The sequence below is a fragment of the Pleuronectes platessa genome, chromosome 20 (genome assembly GCF_947347685.1).
Source record: "Pleuronectes platessa chromosome 20, fPlePla1.1, whole genome shotgun sequence".
Lineage (NCBI taxonomy): Eukaryota > Metazoa > Chordata > Actinopteri > Pleuronectiformes > Pleuronectidae > Pleuronectes > Pleuronectes platessa.
Genome location: NC_070645.1, coordinates 21,102,193 through 21,123,313, shown reverse-complemented (window position 1 = coordinate 21,123,313; position 21,121 = coordinate 21,102,193). Strand labels below are relative to the sequence as shown.

At 45.7% G+C, this 21,121-nt stretch overlaps 1 protein-coding gene across 1 annotated transcript in view; it reads right to left on the bottom strand.

Annotated features, from left to right (window-relative positions):
• The window catches only part of ptprma (protein tyrosine phosphatase receptor type Ma), a 63,444-nt gene that overhangs the window by 6,226 nt on the left and 36,097 nt on the right, over positions 1 to 21,121 (bottom strand). Inside the window, exons 19-28 of the mRNA XM_053412171.1 lie at positions 19,184 to 19,302; positions 17,598 to 17,672; positions 16,300 to 16,326; positions 14,595 to 14,606; positions 13,043 to 13,227; positions 4,205 to 4,292; positions 3,728 to 3,804; positions 3,442 to 3,478; positions 2,481 to 2,578; positions 989 to 1,105 (exon numbers count right to left, since the gene is read on the bottom strand). Of these exons, the coding sequence (XP_053268146.1) occupies positions 989 to 1,105; positions 2,481 to 2,578; positions 3,442 to 3,478; positions 3,728 to 3,804; positions 4,205 to 4,292; positions 13,043 to 13,227; positions 14,595 to 14,606; positions 16,300 to 16,326; positions 17,598 to 17,672; positions 19,184 to 19,302 (835 nt within the window). The remainder of the gene's footprint in view (positions 1 to 988; positions 1,106 to 2,480; positions 2,579 to 3,441; positions 3,479 to 3,727; positions 3,805 to 4,204; positions 4,293 to 13,042; positions 13,228 to 14,594; positions 14,607 to 16,299; positions 16,327 to 17,597; positions 17,673 to 19,183; positions 19,303 to 21,121) is intronic.

Here is a 21,121-nt window from a genome sequence, read left to right as displayed (position 1 = left end):
GAGTGTGTGGTAGTGTGTGTTAGATTGTGTGTGTTAGAGTGTGTGGTAGTGTGTGTTAGATTGTGTGTGTTAAGGCGCCTCAGAGTGTGTGGTAGAGTGTGTTAGATTGTGTGTGTTAGAGTGTGTGGTAGTGTGTGTTAGATTGTGTGTGTTAAGGCGCCTCAGAGTGTGTGGTAGAGTGTGTTAGATTGTGTGTGTTAGAGTGTGTGGTAGTGTGTGTTAAAGTGCCTCAGAGTGTGTGGTAGTGTGTGTTAGATTGTGTGTGTTAGAGTGTGTGGTAGTGTGTGTTAAAGTGCCTCAGAGTGTGTGGTAGTGTGTGTTAGAGTGTGTGGTAGTGTGTGTTAAAGTGCCTCAGAGTGTGTGGTAGTGTGTGTTAGAGTGTGTGTGTTAGAGTGTGTGGTATGTGTGTGTTAAGGCCGGCGCATGCTTCTGTGTTGTCACGGGCCTCTCACGTGCGTCGCCCAATTTTTCTAACTAGACTTCAAAGCTCCACGAGCCTCACGCAGCCCTCAAGGCTGTGATTGGTCGGCTGACTACATCCTTCCCGGAGTCTAGTTTCTGGTTTCATGCCTCATGAAACCGGCAGAGACAACAGAAGATCTAGAAGAACGAATATGGATCAAACAGAGCGGTTGGCAGAAGAGATCCGAAGGTATGACCACCTGTAGAACCCGTCACTGACTGAGGGTTTGTCCTCCAGAAAGAGGCTCCGAGGAGCCGCAGTGGTGATGTCAATAAACAATCAACGAAGAAGAAAGAAGGCGTCTCTGAGGTCGTCTTCGACAAAACACATTACTCCGCCTAGTGTTCTGGAGGGGAACTGCTTTGTAAGACGCACAGCGCTTGGGGATGACAACGAGTCCTGCGACACAGCTGCGTGAAACGCCGCCGACGCAGTTGCAGAAGCATGCGCCGGCCTTAAGAGTGTGTGGTAGTGTGTGTTAGATTGTGTGTGTTAGAGTGTGTTAGAGTGTGTGTCGGGTCTCACCTTCTCCACGGCGAAGGTTCGGATCACGTACTCTGAAAGCAGCTGAGTCTCAATCAGCGTCACCTTCATGTCGCCGTAGATCTCTGTGTCGTCAGGCCAGTACTTACAACACTTCACCTGCACACACACACACACACACACACACACACACACACACACACACACACACACACACACACACACACACACACACACACACACACACACACACACACACACACTTGTTTATTGATTTACAGTAAGGAATAAATTGAGTCGTTAATTAAACCGAACAAAAGCAGATGATATAAAAATCTCATTAGATGCCCCCCCCCCCCCCCCCCCCTCATTAACAGCTTATTACTGCTGAGCTAATGACACTGTCACTACGGCAACCAACAAGGTGAGCAGGAGACGATCTGAGACACTCCTGGAGAACAGATCCCAGGTGCCTTCTGGGTAATGAGAGTTGGGACAGGGAGCATGCTGCTTGCAGTGTGTGTCCGTGTGTGTGTGTGTGTGTGTGTGTGTGTCAGAGCAGAACGGCTGGTCTCAGTGTGATGTTTGTCCTGAAGGGGGCGATGAAGAACCACAGACTGTAAACAAAGACCTCCAGCAGATCCAGTGGATCCAGTGAGGCCACAAATAAACCAAAGAAAGAAGAAGAAGAACGTTTCCTCCAGAAATGAGGAAACAATATCTCATCTGAGCAGCAGAGACGTGGGGCGGAGCTGTGAGAAAGAGGTCCCGCCCACACACACTCTTAACCAATCCTGTGTCAGTCTCAGCTGTCACTCATGACGTCTGTTTTTCTATCATCAATTAACTGATGAGAAACATTTGAACAAACATCAGAGATGAGAACGAGCTGAAATGAAAGAAAAAATCTTTGATAAAAACAATATTTAACGTCTACTTGGAGTTTTTAGTTTGGTCCGTGTCCCGCCTCCTAACATGGAGGAGGTTCATGACCTGTGCTGCAGCCAGACACCAGGGGGCGATAGAGACACTTTGGTTTCACTTCAGACAGCTGTCATGTTGTCCTTCATGTACAGTCTATTTTATACACAAACCTTGTTGTGTTACAGCATGTACGTGTGTAGCTTTGAGTCCTTGTGTAAAACACATTTGCTATATTCTTTTTTCATTTATCGTGACATTCATGTGAATTTGATGCTGTTAAATTTAAGTATTTGTGATATACACTGAGTCAGTAACTTCAGATGTGATAAATATATGTGTATATATATATATATATGTCATGTACTGGTGTACTGGTGAGACACATCCTCGTTCAGCTGCAGCTTCATGTGAATATTCAAAACAGATGAAATCACGTGATTCACTGAAGTTTTCAGGAATAAACTTTTAAACAAAGAGGAGACACGTGACAGATGCACTCTGGGACATGAAGTCCCAAACTTCATCAGAGAGGGAAAAACAACCAGATGGTCACAACAATCAGTGTGTGTGTGTGTGTGTGTGTGTGTGTGTGTGTGTGTGTGCGACATACCCGCCCCACCTCCACGAGGTTGGTTACCATGACAATGGCAGCGGTGTTCTCCTGCCAAACCATCCGCCAGAAATCATAAACCGTCTCCTGCATCGGACCTGAGGCACACACACACACACACACACACACACACACACACACACACACACAAAGTAAACATATTAGACAGCAGACGACACCGGAGCTGTACATGAATTATAATGACTGTTTTAATTAATTCAAATTAAGTGCACGTACACACACACAAACACAATGTTTTTAATCACTGTTGACAGTCTGTGTTTTGACGAGCTAATTAGTTCATGCTAATCCATTCCTGTCCTCAAGTGTTTTACAGCGCACACACACACACACACACACACACACACACACACACACACACACACACACACACACACACACACACACACACACACACACACACACACACACACACACACACACAAAGCTCTCCAGGTACAAAGTCTCCTCCTGAATAAACCTGAGTGTTTGTACAAACATGTCAGTGTGTGAGCATGAATATGAAGTGTGTGTATGTGTGTGTGTATGTGTGTGTGTAGATTATCATACATTTATTGAAGAGTTACATTTAAAACTCAACCGTCTGATAAAAAGTTTATTAAAGATAATAATAGAACAAATAAAACACTCTGAATACATTCTATTGAACATGATGTAAAGCAGCTGATTCAAAAGTTTATATTAACATATTATTGATGATTCTGTCAAAATAAAAGCAGCTGAATTGACTGTGATCACTTCCTGTTTCAGTGAAGTCAGTGATGATCAGACACTCTGACTTGTCACTGGATCAGTGGAGGACTGTTCTTCATGACATCATGAGGATGTCATTCCCAGTCAGTGACACAGTCTTATGTGCCTATTAAATTAATAATACTCATATCTGTGGTGTGTGAGGCTTGTGTTTTTGGAGTTGTAAAGTGTCTTCTTCTCTTCTTACCCTGGGTGGCGACGTAGTGATTGGGTCTGTGGTATCCCTGAGTCAAGAGAAGAAGAACAACATGTGAGCTACACTTCACAGTCTGAGGTCAGAGGTCAAACGTCGGTCTGTCACAGAATCTAAACCAGATTCAGTATAAACCAGTTTGTCCTCAGTATGCTGGTGTGAATCTGAACCTGGTCCTCACAGAGACACAAACACACACACTCACTGAGAGTCGGACCAGGAGGTTTCACAGTGTGTGTGTGTGTGTGTGTGTGTGTGTGTGTGTGTGTGTGTTACTTACGTCCACATAGTTAGCGTTGATGTAGTCGGACCCACTCTCTCCGTCCTGAGGCTGCAGACGCACACGAGAGTGATCGTCTAGCACACACACACACACACACACACAAACACACACACACACTTGATTATTTTTCGCACAATAAATAATCTAATAATAAATCAATGAACAGTTTATTAGACTCAACTAAACTAGCAACAGGTACGTTTAAACATTATTTATCAAAATGAATGTGATTTAATAACAATTGAATTATACTGGAACATGAAATGATTTGAGTTGAATAAAAACTTTAGTTGCTGCGTCACATCGATAAATAATAAAATAGTGAAGAGAAACGAGCAGCAGGTTGTTAACCCTGGTGCTGCCAGAGTGCCGCTGAGCCAGGCAGTAACTCTCTGAGCGGGGTTCAGGTCCCGGTGAAGGAACCGGTGAAGGAACCGGTGAAGGAACCGGTGAAGGAACCGGTCAGGTGCTTACAGGCGATGATGTTTCCATAACGGTTCTTCATGCGGTTCTCGTCCTTTTTGGCAGAATCCCAGGGAGCGGACTGTCCCTCAAAGAAGCTCTGCAGGAGACACGGAGACAAAGAGACGATGAGACAAAGAGACGATGAGACAGAGAGACGATAAGACAAAGAGACGATGAGACAAAGAGACGATGAGACAGAGAGACGATGAGACAAAGAGACGATGAGACAGAGAGAAGATGAGACAGAGAGACGATGAGACAAAGAGACGATGAGACAAAGAGATGATGAGACAAAGAGACAGAGAGACAGAGAGACGATGAGACAAAGAGACAGAGAGACAGAGAGACGATGAGACAAAGAGACGATGAGACAAAGAGACGATGAGACGGAGAGACAAAGAGACAAAGAGACAGAGAGACAAAGAGACAAAGAGACGATGAGACGGAGAGACAAAGAGACAAAGAGACAGAGAGACAAAGAGACAAAGAGACGATGAGACAGAGAGACGATGAGACAAAGAGACGATGAGACAAAGAGACGATGAGACAAAGAGACGATGAGACAAAGAGACGATGAGACAAAGAGACGATGAGACAGAGAGACGATGAGACAAAGAGACGATGAGACAAAGAGACGATGAGACAAAGAGACGATGAGACAAAGAGACGATGAGACAAAGAGACGATGAGACAAAGAGATGATGAGACAAAGAGACAGAGAGACAGAGAGACGATGAGACAAAGAGACAAAGAGACGATGAGACAAAGAGACGATGAGACAGAGAGACGATGAGACAAAGAGACGATGAGACAAAGAGACGATGAGACAAAGAGACGATGAGACAAAGAGACGATGAGACAAAGAGACGATGAGACAAAGAGACGATGAGACAAAGAGACGATGAGACAGAGAGACGATGAGACAAAGAGACGATGAGACAAAGAGACGATGAGACAAAGAGACGATGAGACAAAGAGATGATGAGACAAAGAGACAGAGAGACAGAGAGACGATGAGACAAAGAGACAGAGAGACAGAGAGACGATGAGACAAAGAGACGATGAGACAAAGAGACAGAGAGACAGAGAGACAGAGAGATGATGAGACAAAGAGACAGAGAGACAGAGAGACGATGAGACAAAGAGACGATGAGACAAAGAGACGATGAGACAGAGAGACGATGAGACAAAGAGACGATGAGACAAAGAGACGATGAGACAAAGAGACGATGAGACAAAGAGACGATGAGACAAAGAGACGATGAGACAAAGAGACGATGAGACAAAGAGACGATGAGACAGAGAGACGATGAGACAAAGAGACGATGAGACAAAGAGACGATGAGACAAAGAGACGATGAGACAAAGAGATGATGAGACAAAGAGACAGAGAGACAGAGAGACGATGAGACAAAGAGACAGAGAGACAGAGAGACGATGAGACAAAGAGACGATGAGACAAAGAGACAGAGAGACAGAGAGACAGAGAGATGATGAGACAAAGAGACAGAGAGACAGAGAGACGATGAGACAAAGAGACGATGAGACAAAGAGACAAAGAGACGATGAGACAAAGAGACGATGAGACGGAGAGACGATGAGACAAAGAGACGAAGAGACAAAGAGACGATGAGACAAAGAGACGATGAGACAAAGAGACGATGAGACAGAGAGACAAAGAGACGATGAGACAGAGAGACGATGAGACAAAGAGACAGAGAGACAAAGAGACGATGAGACAAAGAGACGATGAGACAAAGAGATGATGAGACAAAGAGACAGAGAGACAGAGAGACGATGAGACAAAGAGACAGAGAGACAGAGAGACGATGAGACAAAGAGACGATGAGACAAAGAGACAGAGAGACAGAGAGACGATGAGACAAAGAGACAGAGAGACAGAGAGACGATGAGACAAAGAGACGATGAGACAAAGAGACAAAGAGACAGAGAGACAGAGAGACGATGAGACAAAGAGACAGAGAGACAGAGAGACGATGAGACAAAGAGACGATGAGACAAAGAGACGATGAGACAAAGAGACGATGAGACAAAGAGACGATGAGACAGAGAGACGATGAGACAAAGAGACGATGAGACAAAGAGACGATGAGACAGAGAGACGATGAGACAAAGAGACGATGAGACAAAGAGACGATGAGACAAAGAGACGATGAGACAAAGAGACAGAGAGACAGAGAGATGATGAGACAAAGAGACAGAGAGACGATGAGACAAAGAGACGATGAGACAAAGAGATGATGAGACAAAGAGACGATGAGACGGAGAGACGATGAGACGATGAGACAAAGAGACGATGAGACAGAGAGACGATGAGACAAAGAGACGATGAGACAAAGAGACGATGAGACAAAGAGACGATGAGACAAAGAGACGATGAGACAAAGAGATGATGAGACAAAGAGACAGAGAGACAGAGAGATGATGAGACAAAGAGACAGAGAGACAGAGAGACGATGAGACAAAGAGACGATGAGACAAAGAGACGATGAGACAAAGAGACGATGAGACGGAGAGACGATGAGACAAAGAGACGATGAGACAAAGAGACGATGAGACAAAGAGACGATGAGACAAAGAGACGATGAGACAAAGAGACAAAGAGACGATGAGACGGAGAGACGATGAGACAAAGAGACGATGAGACAAAGAGACGATGAGACAAAGAGACGATGAGACAGAGACGATGAGACAGAGAGACAAAGAGACGATGAGACAAAGAGACGATGAGACGATGAGACAAAGAGACGATGAGACAAAGAGACGATGAGACAAAGAGACGATGAGACAAAGAGACGATGAGACAAAGAGACAAAGAGACGATGAGACAAAGAGACGATGAGACAAAGAGACGATGAGACAAAGAGACGATGAGACAAAGAGACGATGAGACAGAGACACTATGAGACAACCAGATGATAAGCAGATGATAACCTGAACCAGATGATAACCAGATGATAACCAGATGATAACCAGATGATAACCAGATGATAACCAGATGATAACCAGAGATTCATTCAGATGGAAACACGTCTGCTCTGAATTCTTCTCTATAAATGAAAACAGACAAACTGGACGTTCTTCTGAAACTCTGTCCCACACTTTGATCCTCAGCAGGTTTCATACGTCGCTCATTAAACTGCCTGCAGCCTGTGTGTGTGTGTGTGTGTGTGTGTGTGTGTGTGTGTGTGTGTGTGTGTGTGTGTGTGTGTTGTGTGTGTGAGTGTGTGTGTGTTTCTGTGTGTTTCTGTGCGTGTGTGTGTGAGTGACAGCAGTCTAATAGCTCCAGACATCCATCGAACCACACACACACACACACACACACACACACACACACACACACACAGTTTGAAATGATTGACAGCAGGGAACAAAGGGAGGGAAAAAATAAAAAAATAATTGAAATAATGACTGCTGACTGTGACGGTGTGTGTGTGTGTGTGTGTGTGTGTGTGTGTGTGTGTGTGTGTGTGTGTGTGTGAATCACAGACTGTAATTAAAGATCGACAAAATGACAAAAAAGTGAAACCATGAGGTCTATATCGCCCCCTGGTGGCTGGCTACAGTATAGATCATAACTCTCCTCCATGTTAGCAGATGGGACCAAACTATAAAATCTAAGTAGACGTTAAAAGTTCTTCTCTCTGATGTTTGTGTTTCTCATCAGTTTGGTTTGAATCAGTTACTTGAGAATATGAAATGTCTTTACAGTCTGTGTGTGTGTGCGTGTCTGTGTGTGTTGTGTCTGTGTGTGTGCGTGTCTGTGTGTGCGTGTCTGTGTGTGTGCGTGTCTGTGTGTGTTGTGTCTGTGTGTGCGTGTCTGTGTGTGTGCGTGTCTGTGTGTGTTGTGTCTGTGTGTGCGTGTCTGTGTGTGTGCGTGTCTGCGTGTGTTGTGTCTGTGTGTGTTGTGTCTGTGTGTGCGTGTCTGTGTGTGTTGTGTCTGTGTGTGCGTGTCTGTGTGTGTGCGTGTCTGCGTGTGTTGTGTCTGTGTGTGTTGTGTCTGTGTGTGCGTGTCTGTGTGTGTGCGTGTCTGTGTGTGTTGTGTCTTACCTCGTTGAGCTGTCCAGTCACATTAGTTATTAAAGGAGCAGCATGAGGGATCAGGAGACAACAGTCAGTACACACTGGTTCACTAAACGTTACAAAGCTCTCAGCAGGGGACACACTGATGTGTCCTTGTGTACTGTTGTTGTTGTTGTTGTTTGTTTCACAATGTACTGTTCTGCAGACAAATTGTCCTAAGGGACAATAACGTATATTTGATTTGATTTGTTTCTAATTAATATCACAAAACAATAAGGAACCAGATTCAATGAGTTATTAGAACAAAGTGTGAGTCTGACCACATTTAGTTATGGATCAGAAAGAGGATCAAAGATCACAGGAACAAGATAATAACATTCAACTCTTTAAATAAAAAATAAAACGTCTTTAAAAAGTATTAATAATTCATCTTGTTTTATAAAAACTAGTGCGTGTCCTCACAACTACAGAAAGACAAACATGTGTGTTAGTGAGAGTGTGTGCTCAGTATGTTTAATGGATTAGCCCTGAGGGCAGACACACACACACACACACACAGACACACACACAGACACACACACACACACACACAGAGACACACACACACACACACACACACACACACACACACACACACAGAGACACACACACACACACACACAGAGACACACACACACACACACACACACACACACACAGAGACACACACACACACGAGACAAACACACACACACACACAGAGACAAACACGCACACACACAGAGACACACACACACACAGAGACACAAACACACACACACACACACACACAGAGACACACACACAGAGACACAAACACACACACACACACACACACACACACACACAGAGACACACACACACACACACACACACAGAGACACACACAAACACACACACACACACACACACACACACACAGAGACACACACACACACACACACACACACACAGAGACACACACACACACACACACACAGAAACACACCCACCCACAGAGACACACTCAGCCGCAGACAAACATACCCACACACAGACACACACACCCACACAGAGACACACACACCCACACAGAGACACACACACACACACACAAACAGACACACACAGACAAACACACCAACAAAGATACACACACACAGACACAAACAGACTCACACAACACACACAGATACATTACAGATCTTCCTCCAAACTAATGGGCCAAAACAGTGAATGTTGTGTGTATGTGTGTATTTGTGTGTGTGTGTGTGCGTGGGTGGGTGTGTGTACAGGTAAGTACAATCCATTAGTAACTTTCTTGTGATGACAATGGGTAAACGTGGAGCACACACACACCCACACACACACACTGGTATGTTTATTCTTTGAAATATTATCTAATTCATATTTTGATGAGTTTGATTGATCCCTGGTGAAGTGATGACATCATTATACTAAACTTTCATTGATTCAACAATAACTGAGCGTCTAAGATGTGGGGTTGCCATGGCAACCCCCTACAACAGAGACACACTCTGGTTTTGTTTGTTGTTTATACAACAACACTGATCACAGGCAATGCATGGCAACTATCTCCAGTGTGAGTTGTGTATCGATGACTTTGTGGTTTAATGAAACAAGTTTTCCTTCAATAAAAAAGTAAATCCGTCACGTGGTAGCTCCGCCCCCTCAATTAAAAACGACAAAACGTTAAAATGAAAAAAAAAAAGTGAGACTTGGTGTGGTGCCGTATTGTGTGTCTGTGCAGTACCTTGTCGTGTGTCTGTGTGGTGCGGTGTTGTGTGTCTGTGGTGTTGTGTGTCTGTGGTGTGTTGTGTGTCTGCGGTGTGTTGTGTGTCTGCGGTGTTGTGTGTCTGTGCGGTGTTGTGTGTCTGCGGTGTTGTGTGTCTGCGGTGTTGTGTGTCTGTGGTGTGTTGTGTGTCTGTGGTGTGTTGTGTGTCTGCGGTGTGTTGTGTGTCTGTGTGGTTGTGTGTCTGTGCGCCCACCTCGTACTCCTCCTTGAAGCCGTAGCCCTCAGCACACTTCATCTGGATGTTGTGTGTCTGCGTGGTGCTGTGTGTCTGTGGCGTGTTGTGTGTCTGTGGCGTGTTGTGTGTCTGTGTGGTTGTGTGTCTGTGGTGTTGTGTGTCTGCGCCCCCACCTCGTACTCCTCCTTGAAGCCGTAGCCCTCAGCACACTTCATCTGGGTGATGTGTGTCTGTGGTGTTGTGTGTCTGTGGCGTGTTGTGTGTCTGTGGCGTGTTGTGTGTCTGTGTGGTTGTGTGTCTGTGTGGTTGTGTGTCTGTGGTGTTGTGTGTCTGCGCCCCCACCTCGTACTCCTCCTTGAAGCCGTAGCCCTCAGCACACTTCATCTGGGTGATGTGTGTCTGTGTGGTTGTGTGTCTGTGGTGTTGTGTGTCTGCGTGGTGCCGTGTGTCTGTGTGGTTGTGTGTCTGTGGTGTTGTGTGTCTGCGCCCCCACCTCGTACTCCTCCTTGAAGCCGTAGCCCTCAGCACACTTCATCTGGGTGATGTGTGTCTGTGGTGTTGTGTGTCTGTGGTGTTGTGTGTCTGTGGTGTTGTGTGTCTGCCCCCACCTCGTACTCCTCCTTGAAGCCGTAGCCCTCAGCACACTTCATCTGGGTGATGTGTGTCTGTGTGGTTGTGTGTCTGTGTGGTTGTGTGTCTGTGGTGTTGTGTGTCTGTGGTGTTGTGTGTCTGTGGTGTTGTGTGTCTGTGGTGTTGTGTGTCTGTGTGGTTGTGTGTCTGTGGTGTTGTGTGTCTGTGGTGTTGTGTGTCTGTGGTGTTGTGTGTCTGTGGTGTTGTGTGTCTGTGGTGTTGTGTGTCTGTGTGGTTGTGTGTCTGTGTGGTTGTGTGTCTGTGTGGTTGTGTGTCTGCCCCCACCTCGTACTCCTCCTTGAAGCCGTAGCCCTCAGCACACTTCATCTGGGTGTTGTGTGTCTGTGGTGTTGTGTGTCTGTGTGGTTGTGTGTCTGTGTGGTTGTGTGTCTGTGTGGTTGTGTGTCTGCCCCCACCTCGTACTCCTCCTTGAAGCCGTAGCCCTCAGCACACTTCATCTGGGTGTTGTGTGTCTGTGGTGTTGTGTGTCTGTGTGGTTGTGTGTCTGTGTGGTTGTGTGTCTGTGTGGTTGTGTGTCTGCCCCCACCTCGTACTCCTCCTTGAAGCCGTAGCCCTCAGCACACTTCATCTGGGTGATGTGTGTCTGTGCGGTGCCGTGTGTCTGTGGTGTTGTGTGTCTGTGGTGTTGTGTGTCTGTGGTGTTGTGTGTCTGTGTGGTTGTGTGTCTGTGTGGTTGTGTGTCTGCGCCCCCACCTCGTACTCCTCTTTGAAGCCGTAGCCCTCAGCACACTTCATCTGGGTGTTGTGTGTCTGTGTGGTTGTGTGTCTGTGGTGATGTGTGTCTGTGTGGTTGTGTGTCTGTGGCGTGTTGTGTGTCTGTGGTGTTGTGTGTCTGTGGTGTTGTGTGTCTGTGGTGTTGTGTGTCTGCGCCCCCACCTCGTACTCCTCCTTGAAGCCGTAGCCCTTAGCACACTTCATCTGGGTGATGTGTGTCTGTGTGGTTGTGTGTCTGTGTGGTTGTGTGTCTGCGCCCCCACCTCGTACTCCTCCTTGAAGCCGTAGCCCTCAGCACACTTCATCTGGGTGTTGTGTGTCTGTGTGGTTGTGTGTCTGTGGTGATGTGTGTCTGTGTGGTTGTGTGTCTGTGGCGTGTTGTGTGTCTGTGGTGTTGTGTGTCTGTGGTGTTGTGTGTCTGTGGTGTTGTGTGTCTGCGCCCCCACCTCGTACTCCTCCTTGAAGCCGTAGCCCTCAGCACACTTCATCTGGGTGTTGTGTGTCTGTGGTGTTGTGTGTCTGTGGCGTGTTGTGTGTCTGTGCGGTTGTGTGTCTGTGGTGTTGTGTGTCTGTGGTGTTGTGTGTCTGCGCCCCCACCTCGTACTCCTCCTTGAAGCCGTAGCCCTTAGCACACTTCATCTGGGTGATGTGTGTCTGTGTGGTTGTGTGTCTGTGGTGTTGTGTGTCTGTGTGGTTGTGTGTCTGTGTGGTTGTGTGTCTGTGGTGTTGTGTGTCTGCGCCCCCACCTCGTACTCCTCCTTGAAGCCGTAGCCCTCAGCACACTTCATCTGGGTGATGTGTGTCTGTGGTGTTGTGTGTCTGTGGTGTTGTGTGTCTGTGGTGTTGTGTGTCTGCGTGGTGCCGTGTGTCTGTGTGGTTGTGTGTCTGTGTGGTTGTGTGTCTGTGGTGTTGTGTGTCTGTGGTGTTGTGTGTCTGTGTGGTTGTGTGTCTGTGGTGTTGTGTGTCTGTGTGGTTGTGTGTCTGTGGTGTTGTGTGTCTGTGGTGTTGTGTGTCTGTGGTGTTGTGTGTCTGCCCCCACCTCGTACTCCTCCTTGAAGCCGTAGCCCTCAGCCCACTTCATCTGGGTGTTGTGTGTCTGTGTGGTTGTGTGTCTGTGTGGTTGTGTGTCTGTGGCGTGTTGTGTGTCTGTGGTGTTGTGTGTCTGTGGTGTTGTGTGTCTGCCCCCACCTCGTACTCCTCCTTGAAGCCGTAGCCCTCAGCCCACTTCATCTGGGTGTTGTGTGTCTGTGTGGTTGTGTGTCTGTGTGGTTGTGTGTCTGTGGTGTTGTGTGTCTGCCCCCACCTCGTACTCCTCCTTGAAGCCGTAGCCCTCAGCACACTTCATCTGGGTGTTGTGTGTCTGTGTGGTTGTGTGTCTGTGGTGTTGTGTGTCTGTGTGGTTGTGTGTCTGTGGTGTTGTGTGTCTGTGGTGTTGTGTGTCTGCCCCCACCTCGTACTCCTCCTTGAAGCCGTAGCCCTCTGCACACTTCATCTGGGTGATGTGCTGCAGCAGGTCGGCCACTCGGATGGCCGGGTGCAGCTGACCCGTCTGATAGGGCGGAGCCTCGGACTCTCTCTGTTTGTAGTGGGACTGGACCAGGCTGCTGGTTTCACTGGTCATCGTGTGACTGTCGTCTGGGGGGGGCAGAGGAGACGGACTCAAATGAAAGCTGCGGTCGAACGATGACTCAGATCTGTGACACGACGCATGTTGTCACATGACATCAACTCGTGGTTCTGATTGGACCAGAGTCAGAGTCGCTCGGATCAACGTTTTAATAAACAGCTGATTAAAATCTCATTGTTTTTAAAGTCTGCTGTTACAAACTGTTGACGCTGACCTCTGACCTCTGAGCAGCCTCACTCTGACCTGTGCGTATTAAACGTTCATCAAAGTTATTAAATTGAAGCTGAAGCAGATTCATGTGGGACGTGAAATGTTGACAATCACATGAGCTCCTGACACGGACTGAGAGAACAATCTGATTGGTTCCAGAGGAGGTCATGTGACACCTGCTCAGATTACATTATACAGATCATTATATAAAAAGACCATCACTCTTTTCTTACGACGTGTTAGCATGTTAGCAGATTAGCATGTGGAACGTGAGATCTCATCTGATTCGTAAACAAAAAGAATCGATGATGAAACAAATCCTGATTCATAGCTACCACGTTGTTACCACAGCAACACACATCAATGACACAGATATCACATGACTGGGGAGAGGATGGTGATTGGTGGTTGTTCCTTTTCACACTGCTGCTGAAACTATTGACCACAAATCAATAATCTGTCCTCAACCCTGATTTATTATAAGAGACGGACTAGGTCCTGGTCTAGATCCAGTACTGGACTGATCAAGTACTGTTGAGTACTGGCTGAGTACTGCATCCTGATCCAGTACAGGACTTATTGAAAATTGGTGAATATTGGTGAGTACTGGTTGAGTACTGGTCCAGATCCAGTACCGGACTGATTGAGTATTGGTGAGTACTGGTTGAGTAACTGGTCCGGTTGAGGTCCAGGTTCTTGGAGCTGCAGTGTGAAAAGAGCAGAGTTCAGAGTCCTGGAACAGAACATACCGGTTTCTATCGACCAATGAAAAACCGCCCAGGACTCTGACAGGAACATTTCAACAAGTCGGCAGATACACCTTCCACTACGCTCTCTATCTCTGTTCTTATTGGCTCGCCTGTGGGCTGACTGACCAATCAGAAACTCAAACAGCCCAACCAATCAGGAGATGGGCGATGTGGTGATTTATGATAGGATAGATGACAGAACCACTACAACAAAAATAGCAACCAATCAGAGAAGGAGAGATGGACAGAGCTGAAACCTGACTGGTCTGCAGTGAAATGGTGGGAGGAGTTGGGGATTGAGATGTCACAATTCACAAAAAGATGTTATCACAGCAGGTGGTGGGTGTGGCTTAATGTGCAGCAGGGACCCCCCCCAACATGAGCCCCCCCCCTTAGCCCCAAATGTAACCACTTACCATTAATGGGCACTTTACACAGAAAGATACAAGAGAAGAAGAAGAGAGAGGAGACAGGGTATAAGCAACAACTTTAGCTTTAGCCTGGCTGACCTAGTGCTAACACACAGCTAGCATGAATTAAACAGAAACCTTGCTCCTAGCACTATAGTAGCTATTTTGCGAGAGATAGCCAGTAACAACAAGTGCCTCTGCTAACCTGGCTAACCTTTGCTAACAGACGGCCCTTTAGCCTCGGCTAGCGTCAGACCCTGAAGCCTGAGGAGAGAGAGGAAACAGGAATTTATCAGTTTTCTTTTAGCGTTTCCCTTCACCAGTAAACTGAGCTAGCCGACCCTTAGCACCCGAGTTGAGCCTCAACTGGACGAGTAGAGATGTGATTTAAAGTCACAGCTGCAATGTGAGATTTGAAATTTGTAGTTTTTTCTCCGAGGAAAGACCGAGAATGAGAGCGTGAGGGTTGTTGTGTACAGGATGTTGAGTGTTGGTGCAGATTAGCTTCACTGGGTTGAGTCAAATAAACGTGTCATTAATATGAATCTAAATTGTTGTAATAAAATGAAACAAGTTGTGGATTCGGTTCAGTCTGAGGTTTGATGTAAACTGGTTCAGGACCTGGTTTCAGTTTAAATGGTAAAGTCATCGTGTCACGTTCACTTTACATTTTTGAACCAGAACCATCATCGTTTTAAAAAAGCTAGTTAGCATTAATTCATTAGCTTTAGTTGCTCAAACTCACATTTTCACATTGAATAAAAATGTCATTATATGGATTAAAAACAATTAACGCAGAATTACATTTCTCAGTTTTTTCTGTCACAAACGTAAATACATTTAGTTCAGCCTGTAATATATTATCGTTTATATAATATATAATCTTATTTTATATCATCTTATTCACAAAGTGCTGATCTCTGCTCCTAACACAGTATGAACTCTTTACGCTGAGGATCATTGTTTATTGGATTTGTTTCTTGCTCATAAAATAAAATCTAAAAATCCTCAAACACCTGAGAATCCAGATGTGGAGATCCCCCCCCCCCCCCCCCCGACTGACTCCTTTTATTCTTTTCTTTTTCTCTGCTGTTGTCCCCCCCCCCCCGTCCACGTGGCCGTGTTGTGTCCATGCAGAGGAGGTCAGAGACAGACGTGACGTCAACACCACACGCAGGAATGTTGTGGATGCAGGGATGGAGTGAAGCCCACCGTCGTGTCAACAAATTAAAAACAAGTCAATAACAAAAAGTAAAATAAAAGGCTGAAGTTATTTCCCTTAATCAATCTAACGTTTCCAAACGAGAAGCAAATCAATAAATTAATTGATTAATAAAAGATTATAAATAAAAACTACAAAAGTAAAAGTAAAGTAATAGAAAATAAAAACAATCAAAAGTTGTTTATACAAAAAAAGCCCCAAAAACGAAATGAAATTAACGTTAAATTAGAATTTACATAATTTCATGATGAAGGAAAATCTTCAAAAATCAAAAAACCCAAAGAACAAAAAGCAGCTGAACGAGAAGCAAGCAGGGATGGATGGAAGCCAGAATATCACTCTCTCTTTCTCTCTCTTCTCATTCTCTCCATCCTCATCTCTGCCCTTTCACCTGTCTCTCTCTTCTCTGTCTGGCCTGTCTGTCTCTATGTCGACCTGTGCAGGTACGATTGTCTGTCCTACAGAGGAAAGAAAGGAAATGTGTCTCACCCAGTATGGCCGTCGGTACGAAGGGATCTGCCGTCAGGACACGTCAGCAGCAGACAGACAGGTAGACAGACAGGTAGACACAGACAGGTGGACACAGACAGATGGACACAGACAGGTGGACACAGACAGATGGACACAGACAGAATGACACAGACAGGTGGAGAGAGACAGGTGGACACAGACAGATGGAGAGAGACAGATGGAGAGAGACAGGTGGAAACAGACAGATGGAGAGAGACAGATGGAGAGAGACAGGTGGAAACAGACAGATGGAGAGAGACAGATAGACACAGACAGGTGGACACAGACAGATGGACACAGACAGGTGGAGAGAGACAGGTGGACACAGACAGATGGAGAGAGACAGATAGACACAGACAGATGGACACAGACAGATGGAGAGAGACAGATAGACACAGACAGGTGGACACAGACAGATGGACACAGACAGATGGAGAGAGACAGATAGACACAGACAGGTGGACACAGACAGGTGGACACAGACAGATGGAGAGAGACAGGTGGAGAGAGACAGGTGGAAACAGACAGATGGACACAGACAGATGGAGAGAGACAGATGGACATCGACAGAATGACACAGACAGATGGACACAGACAGATGGAGAGAGACAGGTGGAGACAGACAGGTAGACACCGAAAGGTGGACAGACAGGACAGAGGGAAAAGAAGAGAAAAGAAGAAGAAGCAGAAGTCAGCTCTCTACATCTGAAGTCTGCAGTGTTGGGTGGACAGAGGACGAGCGAGGCCAGGTGAGGACAGGGTGAGAGGACAGTGCACCCAGCTGCCCAGTCTGCAGGACTGGGCCCAGCTCTGGCCCAGTGTCGGCAGCTGGAGTCAGACCAGTGTACCGCCTGACCAGCTGGGACGTGGAATCACAGCTTCTGACAGAATGATGTGTCTTTAAAGCGCCAACACATCAGCTGAACCAGGAGAGACACACAACCGCCATCCTGTGGTTGTGTGTCTCCACCAATCAAAGCTGTCCCTTCACAAGTTCCTGACCTATTACAGTCACAATAAAACAGGTCACAGCGACCTTTGACCTTTGACCACCTAAATTCTAATCAGTTCATCAGAGTCTAAGTGAACATTTGTACCAAATTTGTAGAAATTCCCTCAATGTGCTCCTCAGACATCTTGATTACAAGCACAGGATGGACAACCTGGAAACATAACCCCTCTGGCCACTAGGTGTCGCAAACGCAGAGACATAAACATATTATGTTCATGTTCACCCTGAGTCAGACTTTCAAAATAAAAGCAGCTGCAGCAGTTACCTGGGTAGTAGGAGTTAGGGACGGAGGTGCTGATGGTGTTTGACTTCAGGGTGAAGGAGGACGGAGACGAAACAGCTGTAAACAACAAACACATCAGAACCTTCATTTGAATTCTTAAATCCATTTATCAATATATTTATTAAATCTATAAATTTTTTTAATTATGGAAACTGTCATTAAAAACAATGAGAAAAAAGGTTTTTCCTTTTCATAAACGATGGATGAGTGTTCATCTCTTTTAAACCTGAGATGAACATGCAGGGAGATAAGATGGAGGAGAAGGTGCTGCAGGAGCTGAGAGGAGGTGACCGCCTGAGGGAAGGTCGACTCCTCCGTCCTCTCCTCCTCCACCATCCCTCCATCAGCTCTCTGCCCTCCGGCTGTCTCTCTGACAGTCCGTCACTCCGTGATAAAAGAGTGGCCCATCCCTCCTCCAGTCACTCGTCCCTTCATCACTCCATCTCTCTCACTTTGAATATCCACCTCTGAAGGTGGAGGAGGGGTTTATCATGTATCACTGTTTACAGACAGACAGGTTCACAGAGTGACAGACAGGTGAACAGACAGACAGGTTCACAGAGTGACAGACAGGTGAACAGACAGTTTCACCTGTCAGTCTCTTCACCTGTCTGTCTGTCTGTTCACCTGTCTGTCAGTCTGTTCACCTGTCTGTCTGTCTGTTCACCTGTCTGTCTGTCTGTTCACCTGTCTGTCTGTCTCTTCACCTGTCTGTCTGTCTGTTCACCTGTCTGTCTGTCTGTTCACCTGTCTGTGTCTTTGTGTGTTGGACAGGAGGACGTCTCTTTTCGTCTTTGTTTCTCTTTCTTTCTTTGTCTCAGAAATCATGATTTTTATATTGTTGTTTTTCTTTTGTCTCATTGTTCTTTTCTTTTCTTTTGTCCTGATTCTTTTTGATTTCTCTTCTTCTCGATCTGTTTCTCTTCTTTTCTCTCGCTCATCTTCTTTTGTTGTTTTCTTTCAACTCAGTTTCATCATTTTGGTTTGAACCTCATCTCATCTGACTTCATTTCTTTCCTCTTGGATCTAATCAGCTTCTCTTGTTTAGTCTTCTTATTTAATCTCGTCTCACTTAAGCTGCTGGAAACTAAAGGCTTTCAACTTTCTTTTAAACGTCTGAGGCCACAGATAAATAAATAATAAATAAACAGAAACCACTCACTGAATGGGACTGTGGAACTCTCGCGTGATTAAACGTGACTTCAGAAGAAAAACAAACATGGAGGAGGAGCCATGTCACGTGAAAAAAACAAGATGGATGAAGTCATGGCTCAGAAGGCAGCGCTGATGTTGCTGAGTTGAAAGTTTTTTGTTTTTTGTTGCTTTACAAATACGCATCATCCGGCTGGTGACGCCCAGGCAGCTCGCTCTCATTGGCTGGTGGTGATGATCGGCACAGAGTGAACTGGTACCGGGCCTGAGGTTATCGGACACATGAGAGCTCGGCCCGATTCCCCTCCAGTGCGCAGCAGCATTTAATAAACCACATTCCAGGTTTTTGTGTAGTTAATGTTTGTTTTTGAGTGCGTGATGAGAATATTTCATGTGTATTTGATGTGTGTACTCACTGCGTCCATTCAGTGTGTGTGAGTGTGTGTCCACCATGGTTGTGTGTTGGGAGTTGTTGACCATTAGAGTCATTTCCTGTCTGGAGCTCAGAGTTTCCTTCCTCTTCTTCGCCAACTTCCTGTCAAGACAAAGAAACACGACACAGTCAGACACCTGCAGGTCACCTCTGAAGAACCAGAGGAATCCGAGGAACCCTGAGGAACCCTAGGGCGTTAAGGTGGTCTCATGGTTCGGTTGTGTGTTCATTTGTTCAGGTGATATTGTGGGTTTGGATATTGTAACCCTCAGGTTGACGCAGCCCTGGTGTCATGGACGTAGACGTTACTCTGACGTTCGTGTCGAGACAGCGTGACCTGCTGGTCAGCGTCTTCTGATGTTTGAGTAAAGACTGATGAGCTCTGGATTCAAGGTGGAATCACTGTCACACTCAACTGACACGTGATTGATTTACAGTAACAACATACATCACTGACTTTATATTTATAAGAAAGGATAAACACACGTTTAATTAAACATATGAAATATATTGCACCTAATAAACATGTCTCCACATGTCTTATAAAAACATCTCTTGTGTAACTGCACCATTTTTAAACCACATCAACATCCTCTGTTTGTTCATCTCCCATCATGTGAATCCACACACACACACACATACACATAAACACACACACACACACACACACACACATACACATCCACACACACACACTAAAAAACACTCAGTCGTTTGAAAGCCTTGATGTATTTTCTCTCTTTCTATTCCGAGTGTGTGAATAAAAAACATCCATTTGTCCGATTGCTCTCTCTCCCACACAGACACACACTCACAAACTGACACACAGACACACACTCACACACACACACGTACACTCACACACACAGTAGTAAGTTTAACCCTGACCTGAAAATGTAGAAGGAAAAAATATTTAAATATATAAAAACTGGCTTTTAAAGTTAAAAGTAAGATGTCAGTGAAAGCTGTTTGTGTTTGTGTGTGTGTAAGTGTGTGTGTGTGTGTGTGTGTGTCGGGGGTTAAGATGGAGGACGGTGAAAGCGCCCTGAGGCGAGGCACTGCCCTCCTCCCCCTCATGTCTCCTCTTTCTTCTTCTGTGGTTTAGTCAGAGTAAAAACCTGCAGCGTTTCTTCTTCTCTGATTCAGACCTGAACACACACACACACACACACACAGAAGCACACAGACACACACGCACACACTGCAACACCGTGAAAACCTGTAGACTCTTGGTTGCTACCACACATAATAATAAAACTGTTATACAACCACAGACACACACAAAATGTTTCTGTTTTTTTCAAATAAAATCAATAAAAGTGCTAACGTTTCCTTGTAACTTGATTAATTTCCCTGACGACCTCTGACCCCAAACAGAATCCTGACCTTTGACCCGACACAAACATTGTAAAGCGACGAAAGAAAAGACAAAGAGAGAGAGAGAGTGGGAGGTGAGCTCGCTTTACCAACAACATACTGCAGCAGTGGGTCTTATTTCTGTCTTCAATAGAAAGATAGATAGATAGTGTGTGTGTGTGTGTGTGTGTGTGTGTGTGTGTGTGTCATGACATCATCAGTCAGGTGTCAGAGGTTGAGTGATTTAGCAACACTTACCATGAACACACACACACTGTCACACTGCGTGTCAAGGCTAATCTATACTAATCTAATGAGCGACAGGACAATGATGTCAGCAGTAATGGATGTCACAGTCTGTGTGTGTGTGTGTTTATGTGTTTGTGTATCTTCTCTCCTTGTAAGGCTCATTTGATCAGACAGGTTTATTACAGCCAGCTAATTCTATAAATCCTGCTTCACAGCACACACACAGCCACACGCACACACACAAACACACGCACACACAAACACAAACACACACAGTGACCTGAGGAGGAGTGTGTGAGCATTTCCTGTCTCCAGG